The 17434-nt window shown below is 41.5% G+C and overlaps 4 protein-coding genes across 7 annotated transcripts; 2 read left to right on the top strand and 2 right to left on the bottom strand.

Moving 5' to 3' along the window:
- Positions 1-62: 62 nt before the first annotated feature.
- On the top strand, positions 63-2723 carry LOC102699582 (putative leucine-rich repeat-containing protein DDB_G0290503). 3 transcript variants are annotated; one of them, XM_040523642.1, is made up of 3 exons: positions 63-205; positions 379-717; positions 1207-2723. In XM_040523642.1, exons 2-3 carry the CDS (start codon positions 505-507, stop codon positions 2338-2340), a joined length of 1347 nt encoding a protein of 448 aa, XP_040379576.1. In that variant the 5' UTR covers positions 63-205; positions 379-504; the 3' UTR covers positions 2341-2723. The 3 variants fall into 3 exon arrangements, with proteins under 3 accessions (XP_040379576.1, XP_040379575.1, XP_040379577.1); XM_040523641.1 differs by having other exon boundaries at positions 63-286; XM_040523643.1 differs by lacking the exons at positions 63-205; positions 379-717 and adding an exon at positions 949-1072.
- A 169-nt stretch (positions 2724-2892) lies between these two features.
- On the bottom strand, positions 2893-5393 carry LOC102699303 (probable galacturonosyltransferase 10). Its single transcript, XM_006652821.2, has 2 exons — positions 4939-5393; positions 2893-4771 (listed from the first exon to the last, which is right to left on the bottom strand). The coding sequence occupies exons 1-2, from the start codon at positions 5158-5160 to the stop codon at positions 3323-3325; spliced, it is 1671 nt and encodes a 556-aa protein (XP_006652884.1). The 5' UTR covers positions 5161-5393; the 3' UTR covers positions 2893-3322.
- A 1809-nt stretch (positions 5394-7202) lies between these two features.
- Positions 7203-10949, top strand: LOC102702375 (heterogeneous nuclear ribonucleoprotein U-like protein 1). Its single transcript, XM_040522891.1, has 8 exons — positions 7203-7390; positions 7493-8262; positions 8338-8526; positions 8624-8732; positions 9146-9204; positions 9293-9403; positions 9513-10182; positions 10547-10949. Exons 1-8 carry the CDS (start codon positions 7261-7263, stop codon positions 10651-10653), a joined length of 2145 nt encoding a protein of 714 aa, XP_040378825.1. The 5' UTR covers positions 7203-7260; the 3' UTR covers positions 10654-10949.
- Positions 10950-11469: 520 nt separating this feature from the next.
- Positions 11470-17425, bottom strand: LOC102722851 (double-strand break repair protein MRE11). Of its 2 annotated transcripts, none has more exons than XM_006652820.3 (23): positions 17220-17425; positions 16997-17056; positions 16620-16755; positions 16331-16488; positions 16055-16145; positions 15828-15947; positions 15669-15737; positions 15438-15529; positions 15244-15346; positions 15043-15150; positions 14675-14737; positions 14542-14613; positions 14271-14348; positions 14127-14189; positions 13985-14048; positions 13764-13849; positions 13099-13212; positions 12914-12991; positions 12769-12837; positions 12449-12681; positions 12174-12264; positions 11877-12056; positions 11470-11750 (listed from the first exon to the last, which is right to left on the bottom strand). In XM_006652820.3, coding segments are annotated over exons 2-23 (2106 nt in total). In that variant the 5' UTR covers positions 16999-17056; positions 17220-17425; the 3' UTR covers positions 11470-11714. The 2 variants fall into 2 exon arrangements, with proteins under 2 accessions (XP_006652883.1, XP_015691641.1); XM_015836155.2 differs by having other exon boundaries at positions 13764-13846.
- Between the last annotated feature and the right edge of the window lie 9 nt (positions 17426-17434).

The following is a 17434-nucleotide window of genomic DNA, read 5'->3' as shown; positions in this document are numbered from 1 at the left end:
TGACTTGGTAAAAGTAAAAAAAGATATGGACCATTTTCCTACAGAATGCAGGATTTCATGGACAAGGTAAGTTAAAGATGATGATGTATGCAAACCTGTGCTTTTGTCCTACGAATAAATTTGTGATCCAAGACATCCTACTCTGAGATCAGATACAAGTTCAGGCATCCTAGCCATTGCCAACGTCTCACGAGACACTATAAAAGTAAAGTGCCAAACTTTATGCTCCTAATCTCTGTTAAGGACCAAATAATCAAATTGTGAAGAGCATGTGACTCACCTTGAAGTAAGTGAAGCATAGCGGTATACGATAGCAACAGCCTGCACCCCCCCAGTGCTATGTTTCTCCATCCTTAAGCAAGTTACTTTTCTTTCCAGAATTCAAGCAACCGAAAAGAGCAGCTCAGTTTCTTCATATTGCTGCCACAATAGTAGCCCCAATCTGCAGTAAACAGCACAAGATCCTGGAAGGGTGTCAATAAGAGGGCCGCAAGCAGGCAGGACATGGATTCAAGCAAGTACAGATCAAGAGGCTACAGCACAATGGGAAGCAACACCAACAAGAGGCCACCACCTTACCTCCTCCTGCTGCTTCTGGCACTCGGAGCTGCGGCGCTTAGTGTAGGCATCCTGCACAAGATGAGGGAGCGCCGCGTCTTTGCCATCCTCCTCCAGGAACGTGATCAGCAGCTTATCTCCCTTCAAGCTCTCCTGCAGGTATGGATAAATTTATGGCATGTCATGAATCAGAGTTATTGCATGATCACTCGGAAGTTGTAGCCACAAAAAGTCTAGCATTATATATCTTTTAATCAACATTATGCTCAAATAATACAAGTACTCTGAGAGAATGTGAATGTGTACTCGGTTCTCTGTGCCAATTAATAGATGAATTATATACCCCCACCTTGCACTACTGCACTCACAAAAGTTATATATGGCCCAACAGAGAGCATGCTGTGTAATTTGGATATATCATATCAGAAATCCGGAGTATTACTTTCAAATATAGTTACAAACATATGTTCAACTCAACATCCTCGTACTTCAATCTAGATGTACCTTTGTCATGGTAAGATACGACAACCGTATCCCTTTCAGTTTGTGCTCTATAATCACTTCTTCGGTCAGTTCACTTTCCTGAATCCTGATCTTTAAACTCCATAATATATCGTTAACCACATATTAATGTTTTATGTTGGCCAGAAAGAACAAGAAATTAGTAAAGAGATGAGGAGAAAATTGGATGCTTTAGAAGCCAAAACATCCATCCTAAGCATTGAGAGGACAGAACTGAAAAACAAGCTCATGGATTCTGAAACCACCACCACATATCTCACCAATACCCAAAAAGAGTTGGAAGCGGCTCTAGTGGAAAAAGAGGGTCATATCAACCAATTGAAAGAAAATACAGCTGATTCAGGTCCTGACCAAATGGCAGCTATAAAGGAACTTCTGCAGCAAAAAGAAGCTGAGCTTGAAGAGATCAAGACCAAGTTGCACGACTACAAGAAACCAGATACAAACAATGAGAATACAACTTCGGACACAGTGGTACCTGAGGATTCTGCAAATCCTGGTGATTCCATACCTGCTTCAGCAGCAGAACATCATTCTTACAACAACAGTGCATCAGAGAGCAACCAAGATGAGAGCACAGGAGCAAGCACAAACAATGAAAATGAAACTGCCGATAATTTGGTACTAGATAAGTACACGAACTCCAGTGATTCTACACCTGCATCAACAGAAGAACCACATCCCTCCGACAGCACTGCATCAGAGAGCAACCCTCAAGATGGTTCCTCAGAAGAACACTTTATAAAGCTTACAACTAACAGGGAAGATGATGGACTACAAGACAAAACAGGTGATGAAAATGGTAATTCAGACGATGCTCTACAGGGAAGTCACTCAGAAAAATCTGAACTTCCTCAGTGGAGCTCCAAGTTGGCAGATAATAAAGACAACAGCACAGAAGAACTAGATGACACTAGACAGTTGGAGAACCCACAAGGTGACGGCAGCTACGAAAGCAGAGGCAGTAAACTGCTGGAGAAAGAAGTGGAATCCACCAAAGAAATTGAACCAATGAAGGAAACCAACCCTGAGACAGAGCTGGAAACCTCGAAGGATAGCTTGAGTGAAGCCAACCAAAACAGTACACAAGCTGTTGAACCTGTGGCTGATCCTGCAGGTGGGAAGCCCAATATGTCCATATATAATGATGAAACAAAAGAAACAAGCAAGAGACGTAGGCGGAGAAAGTTTAGATCCAGAAGGAAGAGGATCAACGCTGCTGCTGCTAATGTTGATGGAGAAGTCACCAAAGTAAGGTAGCAAAACCATAAATTAGATATTTGGGTTTCGAAAATGACCACATTGCAACGATGAATCGTATAAGGCATAGAAAGGAAAACTGCAAAAAACAGTTAAAAGAGAACCGAGATAGTTGTCAAATGCTGAATAGCTCTGAAGATAAGGAGAGAAAATAATAGCTAAGCAGCTTCAGTTACCAGTTTGTAGACAGCAGCAGCACAAATAATATTTCTGCTTTGAATATTGCAAATGGATTTCTTCCTTGAAAATATACTATCTGTACACTTTATTTTGTGTAAACACTGTCCTCCATGATAGCTCATCAAAAAGTTCTGTAAGCACTTAATTTCTCTCTGAGGTTAAACATAATGATCATTACAAAATCATGTGACAGAGTCACATTTCCCGGATGCACTAACTTTGTTGATACTAGCATTGCACTGACAGACCTTTTTTTTCTTATGCTTATTGAACTCACAAAAGACAAGCAAATTACAAAACAACATTTAGAAACTATGAATACTAGACAAAGACTGATAAAACATATACGATAATTATGCTGTGTTATCAATCTAAAAGATAATTATGATTTGCTCTGAACATCCAATAAATATATATTTCAAAACTTGCTGTGACAACTCAAGAATTTTAAATCAAATCTACAATTATGCCCTCAATTTTGTCTCACCCAAAAAAAAATCAAAATTGAAAAAATTACACTGGTGGTTACATGTTATGAATGTATGTAATGGATGCTGCTCAAATAGCAGCCTATTCCATGGGAATCTTGGCTCTTCTGCTGTTTACCTGTGGCCAGTCACATCTGTGGTTGCTGTACTTCATCAACTAGTACAAACGGCTGCCCATGTCTAATCTGAGGACGTAACTTAGAGGACAAAGTCAATCAGTTCTGTTACTGTGTTCATATGTGGCTGTTGAATAAGGCATCGAAGTATTTCCACTAGGAAGGTCACAAAAAACCTCTAATGTTGATATACATTCATTAGTGCGTGAAGCACCGCTGTAGCAGAGGGTGTGAATAATCTACATAACTATCCCAAAAGCCCTTGTACTTCTCCATCCCAATTTTCAGCCATGGCTTCATATTTCCATTGTAGTGCAACACTGCACCTTCCTTGATAGTAGCAGGATCAACTGTCGTGTAGCCTAGTCCCAAGACATGCCATTTGGGGTCCAATGCCTCAACCAAGCCATAGAAAGCAAGAAGCCCAGGCGGTAAAGATCCAAGTTTCCATAGGGTATGATCAGCATTGCGCTCCTGCCAATAATGATATATACCGGTCACATTATTTTTTCTCCACTCCACAAGATCAAGAACATTCATACCAAATGCCCAGCCACAGGCATCAGGATCAAAATGGGCACGAATTAGAGGATGGGAATGGTTAAGATACTTATGAAACCTGTGAAATGTCTCCATGCAAGTTTCTACAGCTCCCATGACATTCCCGTTGAGGTTGATGGTAAACAATTCTGATAGGTCCTTTTGGACAACAATGTCATCATCAAGAAATACGACCTTACGCAATTCAGGATATATTTCTGGGATGTAAAATCTCAGGTGGTTGAGCATTGATAAGTACTTAGGATTCCTGAATTTGATTGGTGTTCCTCGATTACCACTGCCAGAAAAGTAGAAGTTCTGGGTAGCAGCATTTTGGAGCTGTTTAAGAACAGGAACATATGATGCATTTAGCCAGGTAAAATCTTCTACCTTCTGTATCTCAACAGTGGCTCCTCTGTAATCATTCAGCGCAAACCACGCCCTCATGGGAGCATAATTCACCTCGTCAGTCACCAAGTGAAAAACAATCTTTTCAGGGTGCATTGAATTTAGAGTTGTAGAATTGACGACAACAGACACAGCAAGGATGTTATCTGAGAAAACACAGTAATGGTAGAGGCTGTTATCCCTTAGGTTGCTCTGTACTGCTGGGCTCTTCTCAGTGAACTTTCTCTGAAGCTCAGTACTCTTGAACCATTCAATGGTTAACCGGACTCCAAGGCAGTAAAGCCCCTTTGGAAGCTCCTCGGCAGCAATCTGCCCATATTTCGTGCTCTTTTCTGCCTCAGCCTTTGACTTCTCCTCTAGGGATTGAATCTGACCCTTCAACTTCATGATTGTAACGGCACTATCATAGCGGAACTGCTGTGCCTGGAAGAACAGCACCGACATGTCCCTAATTGCCTTCTCCGCATCCTGCTCCATTACTGTGCCACCATGAGCTGCAGCATGCGCAAGGATGCTCTGTGCCCGCCGTATTTGCAAACTAAGTTCTGCAGCAAACTGCAGATTGTTGGCTTCTTTTGCAACAACAACATAAGTTTTTGCAAGAGAAATCTGGTCCATAAGTTGCCTTGAGATCGAGTGAGCACTCAGCATTTCATCGGTCATGTTGAACGCATCCGTAACGCCATCCAGGTAAGATCTCTGCACATAAAAATGTCACAAATTTCAAACCCTACTCATGATCTCCCGACGGCAGTTAACCCATACTAAAATCGGAGCACTAAAAACCAAATGCAATGAGCTATGGTAACGTGAAACAACTAGCGCATGCCATCGGGGCGGCATGAGATAAAGCGCGATCCGTTCACCTGACGGAGGAGAGGGGAGGAGGTGGCCGCGGATCTGGACGACCCGGTGGAGGGGAACACCACCGGGTCGGGGTCGGGCGAGCCCCGGAGGGCGAGGAGGAGGAAGAGGCACGCGAGCGCGAGGAGGAGCGAGACCGCGAGGCGCGCCCACCACGGGCGCTGCTGCCACCGGCGCTTGAACGACAGCGGCCGCCGCTGGTCCAGGAACGGCCGCCGCCTCATCGGATCGCGCGGCCGCGCCGGTGCGCCGCCGGTATCCAGCGGGGCAGGGCCGCGGGCGAGATCTGGGCGGACGCGGCAACCGCTTCCTGCGGGCGAAGGTTTTTGTCGGTTTCCCTCCCGTTTCCCTCGCGCGCCTTCGCCCAGATCTCGCGCGGCGCGGCAGCTTCGCCCTCGTTGCGGTGCGTTGCCTCCCTCTCTCCGTCTCCCTGCTGCGTGCGCGGCTTGACTGCTCCACGACTGGTTGGATTGGATGGATCTTTAACCTCGTCGCTCCTTCCCATCCACCGGGTAAGTTTGAAATATTCACGCTGCTTTTTCCCGGCTCACCTTTCATCCAATGTTAGGCGAAGGCCGCCTTCGTTTAGTCTGGTTAATGTGCGCGGAAACATAATAATGAATTAATAGGTTAGTATGTATGATTAATTAATTATTAAAAAATAAATTAATATTATTTTTAGAAAATTTTCAAAAAACAGCAGTTTGAGAAACGTGGATAAAAAAACGAGTAAATCTAGGAAAATAAAAGGGAGTGTCGAACGTGACCGAAGAAGAGGGAGAAAAAACTGCACTCCTATCTTTTTTTATGTTTATAAGTTAATTTAAAGTTACAATTTAAATATATAGTTAATTTTGAAGGGTTTTCATCTTAGTTAATAAAAGTTTTGCCCAAATAAATTTTAATCATTAATATGTTGTTTTTTTATGCTTAATTTCATCGGTCGATGAGATTGCTAGCTTTTCTAACAAAACCATAGTTTGGTATGTTTAGACATCTAAATATCCTAAATATTCTACCCTACCATATTATGCCAAGATTTGATAATTTTATAGGAACTTTCTATACCACTCAATGATGAAATATTTAACAATGGTACTAAATTGAACGATACTTGCATATTTCTACCCTACCAAAATTTGACGTTGCGAACCTTTACCAAAATTTTCTAGCTTCTTAGTTTATCCTCATCTATCATCCTACCCCATTATTTATTCTTCATTATTAAATGACCCTATAGGTTTTTATTTCTTAATTTTAATCACTGGGGCGGAGATATACCAACTGTCTGGCTGAAGGATGAAAACATGAAATGAGTTTACCTGGAGTGGCACATGTCTTGGTTGATGAAAAATAAATACTGTGAACTTCATAAATTTATACTCACTCACTTTCCATTTAGTACAATCATTGACACTTTCAGATGGTCCAACAAAATCAGTTATTGTTCAATTATAGTCATACGTTTATTGTTGTAGTACTTATGTAATAAAGAAGGAGAGCCAACCACCCACCCGCACCCACATTTGACAAACATAAGTAGATTCGTTTGGATTTAAGCAAATTTCAAATAATCTATTAATACATGACTCCATACTACATGAATTGCTTGTTTCTAACTCCGAAATGTATCTATTAATTGCACACACAAGTGCATTTGAGACGTTGAATCGAGTGACGAAGGGTATACCTTGTCATTGTGTTCATATATTTAGGTTAAGTTGAACAAAAATATTTATCGTCTATGATAAGATTTATCTTCTAAAATTTTTAACTAACAATATAAAGTTAAAAAAAATTATATAATCCAACAAGTTTATGATATTACTAAAAATTTATATGTACCATTTATCTTATATTTAAGCTAAATATTTAAGAAATCATCTATGGTCGGAATTATAGAAGTTTGATATAGTCTTATCCAAAACAACAAATATTTTTGACCGGAGAAAGTACCACGTGTGACTTCCTGGTAATAGATAAAAATAATATGAACGGATTTATCTTAAAACCACAAGACATAATATATCTCTTGGGAAAAAAATTTAAAAGAAGGAAATGGCACCAAATTATCTCCAAAAGGAGACACAGGGGGCCCAAACACTGTATCCAAGATCGGCCCAATCCAGACTCCCAATAGCCCATTAACATTGAAGCCCTCGTGTACACTGAAGCCCAGCCCAATGGAAGGCCTTCTCCTCCCTTGCCACCATCCGTACCGACTGCACCGGCCTCGACGTGGTCGAACCGTCGAAGCGGAAGCGGAACCGCGCACGAGTGATCGACCCCCGCCTCGCGAAACCCAGCGAGCCCTAGCGCCACCGATGGCGTCGCCGGACGATGAGGCCGAGCAGCAGCAGCAGCAGCCGCCGCCGCCGAAGCGCCCCCGCCGTGATGCCCCGGCGGAACCCCTGGCGGCGCGGGTGGGGCTCAACCCGGCGGACTGCGACCTCGGTACGCGCGCGCCACTTCCTTCCTTGCAGGTCGCGACTCGCGATCCTCTCTCTTATCAATCGCTGGCTCACGTCTGTTTCGTTTGCTGTGCTTGGCCACCAGATTTCGACGTCGGCGGCGGTGGCGGGCTCCGGGGGGAGGCGCTGCACGAGGGCGGGTTCGCCTACTGCTGGTCGGGCGCGCGCGCCACGGTTGGAGTCAGGGGTGGCGGGAAGTACTGCTTCGGGTGCAAGGTTGTCGCCGAGCAGACCGTGGAGATGGAGGACACGGCCGCCGACCAGCAGCACCTCTGCCGCGTCGGGGTCTCGAGGGGCGACGACCCCGTGGGGGCCCTCGGGGAGACCGGCCGCAGCTTCGGGTTTGGGGGCACGGGGAAGTTCTCCCATCAGGGCAAGTTTGTGGAGTACGGCGTGAAGTTTGGGGTTGGGGATACGATTGTCTGCGCCGTGGACCTTGATTCGAAGCCACTGGCGTCAATTGGGTTCTCCAGAAACGGGGAGTGGCTTGGCATTGCAAAGCACTTCGATGCGAGTGACAAAGGGCTCGGTTTGGTAGCTGCTCCAGTGAGCCCAATGCAATGGGAGTCGGCAATCTTTCCACATGTGTTGCTGAAGAATGTCGTGGTCGAGATGCAATTCATCAGGGAGGATGGGCTGCAGCTTGTTGATGGTTATGAGCCCTGGCCCTTATCTCATGTCGATGGGAATGCGGTATTTGGCCCTGTGTTTGCACAACAAAGAGAGTGTGAGATCGTGACGATGGTTGGTCTCCCGGCTTCAGGGAAGTCAACGTGGGCAGAGAAGTGGATCAAGGAGAACAAGGAGAAGCGCTTTATCCTTCTTGGAACTAATCTTGCATTGGAGCAAATGAAGGTTCTTATGCTTGTTTCATAACTTGCATGCTCTACCCTTTTTTTTTTCAGTTTATGATAACCTTTCGTCTTTCAGGTGCCAGGATTGTTGCGTAAACATAACTACAGTGAGCGCTTTGAACGTTTGATGGATCGTGCCACAGTGATTTTCAACACATTGCTGACCAGGGCCGCAAAGATCCCTCGCAACTACATCATTGATCAGACTAACGTTTACAAGAATGCTCGTATTCGCAAACTAAGGCCATTTGCAAACTACCATAAGGTAAGCTGCAAAAAGGATGCCATTTCGCTGAATTAATAAATGTCAATGTTGGATGGGTTCCTGAGGTGTTTAATTCTATATACTCGTTGTGCAACAGATTGCTGTGGTTGTGTTCCCATTGCCAAGTGAACACAAGGCCCGGGCAGCAAAGCGTTTCAAGGAAATGGGGAAGGACGTGCCAGCTGATGCAGTAGATGAGATGACAGGTATCCAGTCAAATACATTATCTATGTATCTCAAAATGTTCATTAATATTTTTGTGCTGGTCAATAGAAGTTTTCATTTGGTAGAATAGCTGTGCAAACAGGTTTTTGTCCTGAGGTGTGGCATGCAACGCAGTTTCTTTGTGTCTTAACAAATTTTGCACAACTCAGATAAAACTTGTGCCTTACAGGCGGAGGACACTATTTTGCTAGTTGGTTTTTTTCCCGGCACACCAAAAGTGTGACAGCAAACCAATCACTCGGCTAAATTGATCAAACCTGCTTATAGAAAATGTAGTAATGCGTGACCAATCAAATGCACACTTGAATTTTTCCATTTAGGTAGTTAGCTACCTTTGTTCATTATCTGTGTTCTATGGATAAATTACTTACTATATATATACTCCTCTTTTCAGCTAATTTTGTCTTACCCCTATCCAAGGGCATGCCTGATTCGAAAGAGCCCTTTGATGAGGTTGCTCGCGCATTGCTGTACTCCATCTTTTGGTTACTATCAAGTATCAAGCTTTTACTTAGCTCATTACACTTTTCAACGTGTGCAGGTAATCTTTGTAGAGCTTTCCAGGGATGAAGCCCAGAGAAACCTAGATGAGATGAAACGTTTGCTGCCAAGAGCCTCAACTCCCGGCTATGCCAATTTCAATAACAAAAATGTATGTTACCAGTATTGCTGCTTATGAATTTGGTCCCTGTTTTGTCATCATGGGTTAGTTTGATCTTTACGCTTCGTTTATTGTAAGTCCTAACATTACATGCTTACAGGTGAGCTCAACTTATGGTGGGACTATTGCTGGGACAATGCCACCTCTGTCACCAGGCTATCACCGTCAAATGGACAATCCATATGGAAGTGGTATGCAGACACCAGGGGCCTTGACACACCAACAGGCAGCATGTGGTATCCATGGTTTCCACAGTCCAGCAGGGATTAACCAACATCAAATCCACATAAGCTACCCAAATATACCATACCAACATCAAATCCAATCAAGCTATCCAAGCACCCCATACCAACATCAAACCCAATCAAGTTATCCAAGTACCTCATATGAAGATCAGATTCCCTCTGGCTACGCATGTAATCCAAACCATCAAATTCATCCGAGCTACCCCAGTACCCCAAACCAATACCAAAGCCATTCAACATATCCCAATACCCCATCTTCTGGTCATGGGAAGAATGTATATGGTTCCAATGGTGGCCCAAGTCCATACAATCCTAATCCTTACAACATGAACACGAATTTGCAACAAAGAATTCTAGCGCCCGTGGGTGACAGGAACCAGTCCCATACACTTGTGACAAATGCAGCCTATGGGAGATCTGGCCATGAAGCGGCAAATTCTGTTGGAGGACCAACCAATGCACATCCATCAACTCCTGCCGTGTACAGTTCTGGCAATTACACACACTATATGCAGCATTCTAATGGTAAGATTTTTTATATTTTTTTTTAGATAAAAGGCACCTCATTCAGTCATTCTCATGGTAAGTGGCTAGCTTAGGCCCTTTCTCTTCAATTTATATTTTATAAGCTGATTCAAACTTGGTAGATTACAGATTCACCATCCAGACTCATAAAAAAAAGAAGTGATCCCTACACAATTTTACTGCTAAGCAAATTAACACTCAATACTCATCATCATAGGGTGTTCTACTTTTCCTCGTTTTGCTTGTGACATAGCTACTTGGATTTAGAGATTATTTTGCTACACAGGAATCTATTATTTCCACCGCATGTGGTGCCAAACAATGAACAAACTACTAACATATATTTGCTTTTAACTGACGACAGATGTACACAACTCTGGGTCGCAGTACTCAGCTCCAGTCACCAGGCCTCCTTACAGAGCTCCTACACCAAACCATTTGAATCCACAGACTAGCATTCGGTACATCTAGGAAGGCGGCTAATTTGTGGCGAGAAGCGAACAGTGGCATATGGTAGTTAAGTAGATGTACGCTAGTGCGTGACCTACACGCTTGTTTTGAGGTTCCAGGGAACCTTTGGCTCCAGAATTTCTATAGTTATACGCACGTATAAACCATTTATGTATTGTCCTGTGAACGACTTTTGCATGATCTTTCATAAATTCTGAATCATTGTGAGATAAGATTAGTGAATCCTGCCAGTGGATACGTGCAAGAATTATCAGCATTAGGGTGATTGTTTAACTTTTTCATACGGTATTTTTATAAATGAAAAGTAATTTGTGAATAAAACTTTTATATGCATATTCATATCGATCTAAAAACCAATGCTAGAAAATAAACTTTGGTAAAAAAACCAAATCAACTTTAAATTTAAAGTTAAAATTTTAAATTTTGGTTTATATGTATAAGCAGAAATAAAAAGATATAATGATTATTTCTTTGGTCAACAGTGTGTTATGTCGTTGTGTGGATGTGTTTCATGTAAACAACTTATAATATCCTACTATCTCCGTCCCATAATAACTTTATTTTTTATTTTTTCGTGTCTAACATTCGACTATTCGTCTTATTTGAAATTTTTTTAAAAAACTTAAAAAAATTAATTAGTCATGCATAAAGTACTATTCATATTTTATTATCTAGTGACAATAAAAACTTTAAAAAAATTAATTAGTCACACATAAAGTACTATTCATATTCATATTTTATTATCTAGTGACAATAAAAATATTAATCGTAAAAAATTTTAAATAAGACGAAAGTTAAAAATATTGTATCAAAGAAATGAAGTTATTAGGAGAGGCAGTATGAACTGGACACTTGGACAGATAAGCCTGAATCATGTAACGTGCGTGCTGGTCTGCTTTGAATAACACCCAGTAATATTGATGAAAAAGAAAATCCTTGTATCGGCATGCATGTTATGAGCTGGAGTGAATTCACGTTCCAGTTGTTCATTAGAAACGCAATTTACCAGATAGATGAAAAGGAGTCCACTACCTAAATTCTTGAGGGCGCTGTACTTGCTATCATCTCCTCCTAACAGCACCATAGTTCCTAGTGACCTGCACAGTGACAAAACCAACAGTTTGGGTCACTCAGCGCGTACATGGAACATACCAAACATTTTCACATGAGAAATACAAGACTCAAATTTGTAAAACTCACAAAATATCAAGGTGATTACTTACCCGGGGTGGAGCTTTCTTCGGCCTGTCATCTTCATCATCGTCGTCATCATTGTTCATTAGCATGCTTTGGATGGATGCAACTGATTTTCTCCCCCTTTTTGCAGTAGCACCTCTACCCCTACCTCTACCTCTAGGAGCTGCCCTTTTCCGTCCAGTTTGTTGGTGACTCCCCTCCGGTTCCTGTGAGTATTCAAGAATATACACAATTCATAAGGTCATTTGCCACAGGCCAACATATTTCCATGGCATATAAATACAGCAGCAGTACAGAACTACAAATAGAGTAAATGATCATACTGAATTTTCAACAACTTCGTTTGCTTCATAAGTCTCATTTTCATCATCTGATGAGGATTGAACATCCTCACTGCGGATAGCAGCACTTGACCTGCAAATATTGGACAGCCAAGTTAGTGTTGGAGCATCTACTGCATAGTTAAAATCAGGGCACAAAATTTCAAACACCTTTAACACTCTTAAGACATATTTCGAATGCAAATGATACAATAGGATGGCTATTCCATTTCGGCATGAGTTGCACTGTTATGGTATAAAGGCATGAATTTAAAAACCTTGATTGGCTGAAAGTCAGAGTGGTCTGCTTCATTGAGGTTGTTCCTCTTCCCCTGCCCCTTCTGGAAGTTCCAGTTTTGGCATCAGTATTATCTTTAGAGGGTCTTGTAAATCCAGATGTTTTTCTTCCAGCATTAGTTGCTCTCGCACCGAGAAACATCTCCCTGCTGTCTTCATCATCACTGAAGGAGTTCAGGTTACTTTGGGATGTAACAGATTTACCTCCAGTACCCTGGTCAAGTATTACAAGAGGAACAGACAGTCAGCAACAATGAACAAATGGCACGCAGCATTAATGGCACAGGGACATTGAAATCACCAAGTTTTGAGTGCTTGATGTGAACCGTGAGTCTTCTTTGGGGCGGTCAGACCTTTCCTTCACATGTTCCTAAGTAGTTAAAAAACTTTAAACATTTTGTCACCCACGACCTCATAGCAAAACTATGACAGATTGCTCCAAATACCTGCATGCACTCGCCAACTTTGACTATTATATCTTCTTCCTCTATTTTAGATTTATCTGCCTCCAAATTCAATTTATTCTGCAATTTTTAACAAAATATTTCAATTTCAGATGCAAGAACCTTATCAGGCAGCATGCAGTCGAGTGAGAACTAAAATCAACAATACAAAGCATAGCAAATAATACTCTGGTTTCATCAAGATTCCGCTGCAAACAGGCATAAAATGCCATCTTGTCATCCTTGCTCACAAAATCATGCAATGCAATGTCCAAGTCATCAACTGGAAGAATCTCCATTTTCTGAAAACAAGACTTGTGTCATGGAGCTTATATTGTAGGTCAGGTCCAATCAATTTTTAATAAGAAAGATATTGGAAGCTATCCAAAGAATCCATAGAACAAAATCAGGAATTCTAGACCCGCAAACCCACTAAGACAATTAAATAGGCCTTGTTTCACAGTACCACCATTAGTCTCAGGCCACTATTATAAGAAGCTCATGTAGTGAACTGTAATGGGACCCAGACAGAGATGTAGATTCATCAAATTATTGATGTGTATTCAATGGCTACCATAATGTGCCTTCTGGCAAGAATTACCTTTCTAGCCATTGTATTTCTGAAAACAAAATTATATTTCAGCCTAATACTGCAGGAATTAAGAATAAACATGTCAACACCCATTTATCACATAAGGCGGAAAATAGCAAGATCTTTGCTTTACATTTATGATCCTCATATATACAACTGAATGGCATGCCGTCACTCGTCAAGAAAAACAGATACCAACAATTATCCCATGGAGAAGAGCAAAACTGAAAATAATACAAAATATGCAGTTTTAAGAAGTACCAAGTTACTTTCGGCAACCAAAGCTTCAATAGTTTGTTGGTTTAGTTCCTCAGGACGAAGTTTCTCAGAGTCATCAATATTGTCTACTGTATACACACATAGACATAGTCAGTGAGACAAATAAGTCAGAATATGACATCTGTTACTCCTCATAGCTTAATGCATTCTCTGTCACTATGTAAATAACATACGCACTGTTTTTCTTAAACATAAAGGAGTACCTCCGGTAGCCTGACGCTTCTTTGCTGATTTTGAGAAGATGAGAATATCCTGAGGGTTTGCAACCTTACAACAAGAAGCAATCAAATAAGCACATCTTAGGTTAGAATTATTCACCAAGAACCTCATTAGTGTCTGAGATACCTTTCCAACATACTTCTGACCAAATCGTTGTGGATTAATTGTTGAAAACCCAGAGTAATCTACCTGCAGAACATTACGACCACTCTCATTGTGTTCCTGTCTTGATTAATTTGTGTGGAGCACTCTCTTCTGATTTTGTTTTACCTTGATTCTAATTAAGGGAAGTTTGGTCTCTGATCTGCTGGCTGTTGGCTGGCTACTCTTCTCAATAAGATTTCTTACCTGAAACAGTTGAGTATCATGAAATCAAGAACTAGCAACTTCATTTAACAAAGAAAACTAGAACTGGACAACGAACTGGCAAATAAGCCAACGTAGAACAAAATATACACCAGCATGGCAGCATGCCACAATGCTTCTCAAGAAAATGGACAAGATTGTACACATCATGGGAAAAAGAATAATGAAAACTCACAATTTTATCCAAATGTTCAAGAACAGAAGCTTGATCATTGGGATCAACATCCACTTCATCTTTTAACACAACCTATACATTAACACTGTGAGACCAGATGAATGAAATAAGCATGAAGTGAGGGGTGACATACCTCAGCATACTGAAAAGGTCTAACAGATCTCAAAGGTATTTTGGTTGGCCTATACTGGTTTCCCTATTTAAGAAATACAAAAGGAATGAGAAAACATCACAGTGAAGTTTTGTTCAACATGAACAGCCTCATTGTTTTGCAAACAGCTTATAAGCATAAGCGAAAATTTGAATTTGAAAACTTAACTTTAAAGTTGATTTTGGGGTTTTTCATGATAGTTTATTTTACAACATTTGCTTTTAGATCACTATGAATACATATACAAAAGTTTTACCCACGAACTATGTTTTAATTGCGAACAAGTTGTTTCACTTATGCTTATTATAAGCAAAATGATGGGGCTGAAGAGGAGAGTTCTAAAAAAGGACCTTGATTTCTAACAAAAGAACATGCTTTGGTTTTGCTTCACCGTCAATCAGGGAGGTCGCAACTGACGAGCCTGGTTGAGTAATGTGAAAACCCATCCCAGGTACCTCCTATAAACAATTGATCATATTACAAGTGCATAATCACCTTTTTTTTTCTAAAAAAAGAGAGCATGAATTTTCAAATAAAATACAATTCATTACCTGGGGATCGATAAGGCATTCATGCTCATGGCCCCATACTATAAAGTCCAGAAAACGTGGTAAGAAATGCTCATTGATGGCACTTTTAGGGTTTGTTTTTATCCTGAATGATTTTCAGGTTTCAATTTTATTTTCAGTAAGCAGATAAATGAACAACACACTACCCTTTGTCACCATTTATTCACTGTGCATACCTATTCTGATGAAGAACCAGAATATTGAACCAGTCAGATACTGACATTCCATCTTGAGTTTCAGGTCGCATCCATTGTACTGCATGAGGTGTCTGAATAATTGATATTAAAATACGATATCATTAGGATGAAACGCCTTATCAATGTTAAAATAATCAAGAAAATTCTTACTCGAGTGCTGCCAAGTTGTGAAATAACTACAAATTCTAAAACAACTCAATGGAAATGCACCTGAAACATCCTGTTTAATCGTTCATCTCTGATGTTTCCAAGGCCATATAGTGCAACAAAAGTTGTACCCTGAAATAATGGAAAGATAGAGAATTAACATGTGAGAGCAGAATTAACATGTGAGAGCTCATTCTTTTGCCTGCAGCTGAAGTACCACACCTTTTTTACGAGTACAGGATAGACTGCAATTTGACCAACGCCAGAGCCACCTAGGTCCATCTTCCCAAAATAGTTTACAAGATTGCACACCGAAAGAATATCAATAGCGGAGAGATTATCCTACAGTGAGGGGTCAATAATGCATGAAAAAAAACTGCCATCCCATCATAAGCATAATTTACATAGAAGACCAGAATATTCCGAATGTCAGAACAAGGTGCTCATACCACCCCAGCAGGATCGTCATGGTTTCCATGGATAGTGAACACAGGCAATCCAACATTGAAGTTTGGATCTTCATAATTTACTTGGCCAAATCTGAGAATGTACCAGGAAAATCCTGTAAGAAAATTAAGGAAAATGCATACTTGCACATGTATGATATATCAACAGAAAACCTAAATTTCAGCAAAATGACATTTTTATGAAGATTATGTCAAGAGATCACCAAAATATGAGCACAATCATAAATGGCATGATAGAGTGATAACCCATTGTCAAACCTGTTTGGGAAGTTAATTGTCTGATCACTGACAACCTGGAACTTCACTGGCTGGTCATTCAAGCAGTAACGTCGTAAAATCTCAATGGTCTTCACCAAGGTTGAACGTGAAGGCTTGTTCTCATGGAAAAGGTCACCACCAAGTAGCACAAAGTCGACCTGCAATTCAGTGTTGTCTCCATTATATTATAATACATCAACAGAAGGTTATCCCCCAACAGAATGAGCAGGTCGATCAAATATTGCAACAGAAGCACAAAAGAATGGGAAAATGTGCAGCTCCTACGAACCTTGTGCTGCTCAGCTAACGAACATATCTCTTCAAACGCCTGAAATGAATCGAATCTACGTATCTCATCCTTTTCCATGTAGCCGAGATGGCAATCGGTCGCCACTAGTACTCGGAGCGTGTTGCTTTCGTCTTCCCTGAAACACAAGTCAACAGCTATATATAAGGAGCCAAGCATCATATGCATCACAATGTATAAGTATCAGGTGGCAATTAATAGAGTTCCCTGTGCAACCAAATATTTCATTTTAAGTAACAGGGAGAAGCAGTTGGACAGAGCAACCAATATGAATGTCCTTATCTAGTAGATCAGTACCAAAGTTCCACCAAATACAAACAGCTTAAATATACTATGAACAGGATAGGTGGATGACTCACATTGCCTATGCTGGTTCAGCTTTGAACTTCAGTCCATGTACTTGTCCTATCAAACCCTCACTGCATCGACAACAATGAACAACCAGAAAAATGTGATATCAAACCGGTGCAATCAGTCCCGCATTCTCTTCCCTTAATAATATGCTCTGAATTTTCCTACTAATCCACAAATGAAGTACACGAACCAAGAAAGGGATTCACAGGACCAAACCAAATGAAAAACCTGCGAGCACCGGCGACGGCAACGCGGTGGCTTCCCCTACTTCACGAGCAGCGCTGCGACCAGAGGGGGCCTCGGTGCTGGACTGCTGGTCGGCGTTGTCGAGCTGCTCGGGGACGGCGGGGTGATGGCGGCGGGTAAGGGACGGAGCGCCGGTCGTCGGCTCGTCGCCGGCACGGAAAGGGAGGGGCGCCGCCGCGGCGAGCCGTGGACGACCG

This window comes from Oryza brachyantha, chromosome 4, assembly GCF_000231095.2.
Source record: "Oryza brachyantha chromosome 4, ObraRS2, whole genome shotgun sequence".
Taxonomy (NCBI): domain Eukaryota; kingdom Viridiplantae; phylum Streptophyta; class Magnoliopsida; order Poales; family Poaceae; genus Oryza; species Oryza brachyantha.
Note: the sequence above shows the minus strand (reverse complement) of the source record. Positions and strands in the feature narration are given on the sequence as shown.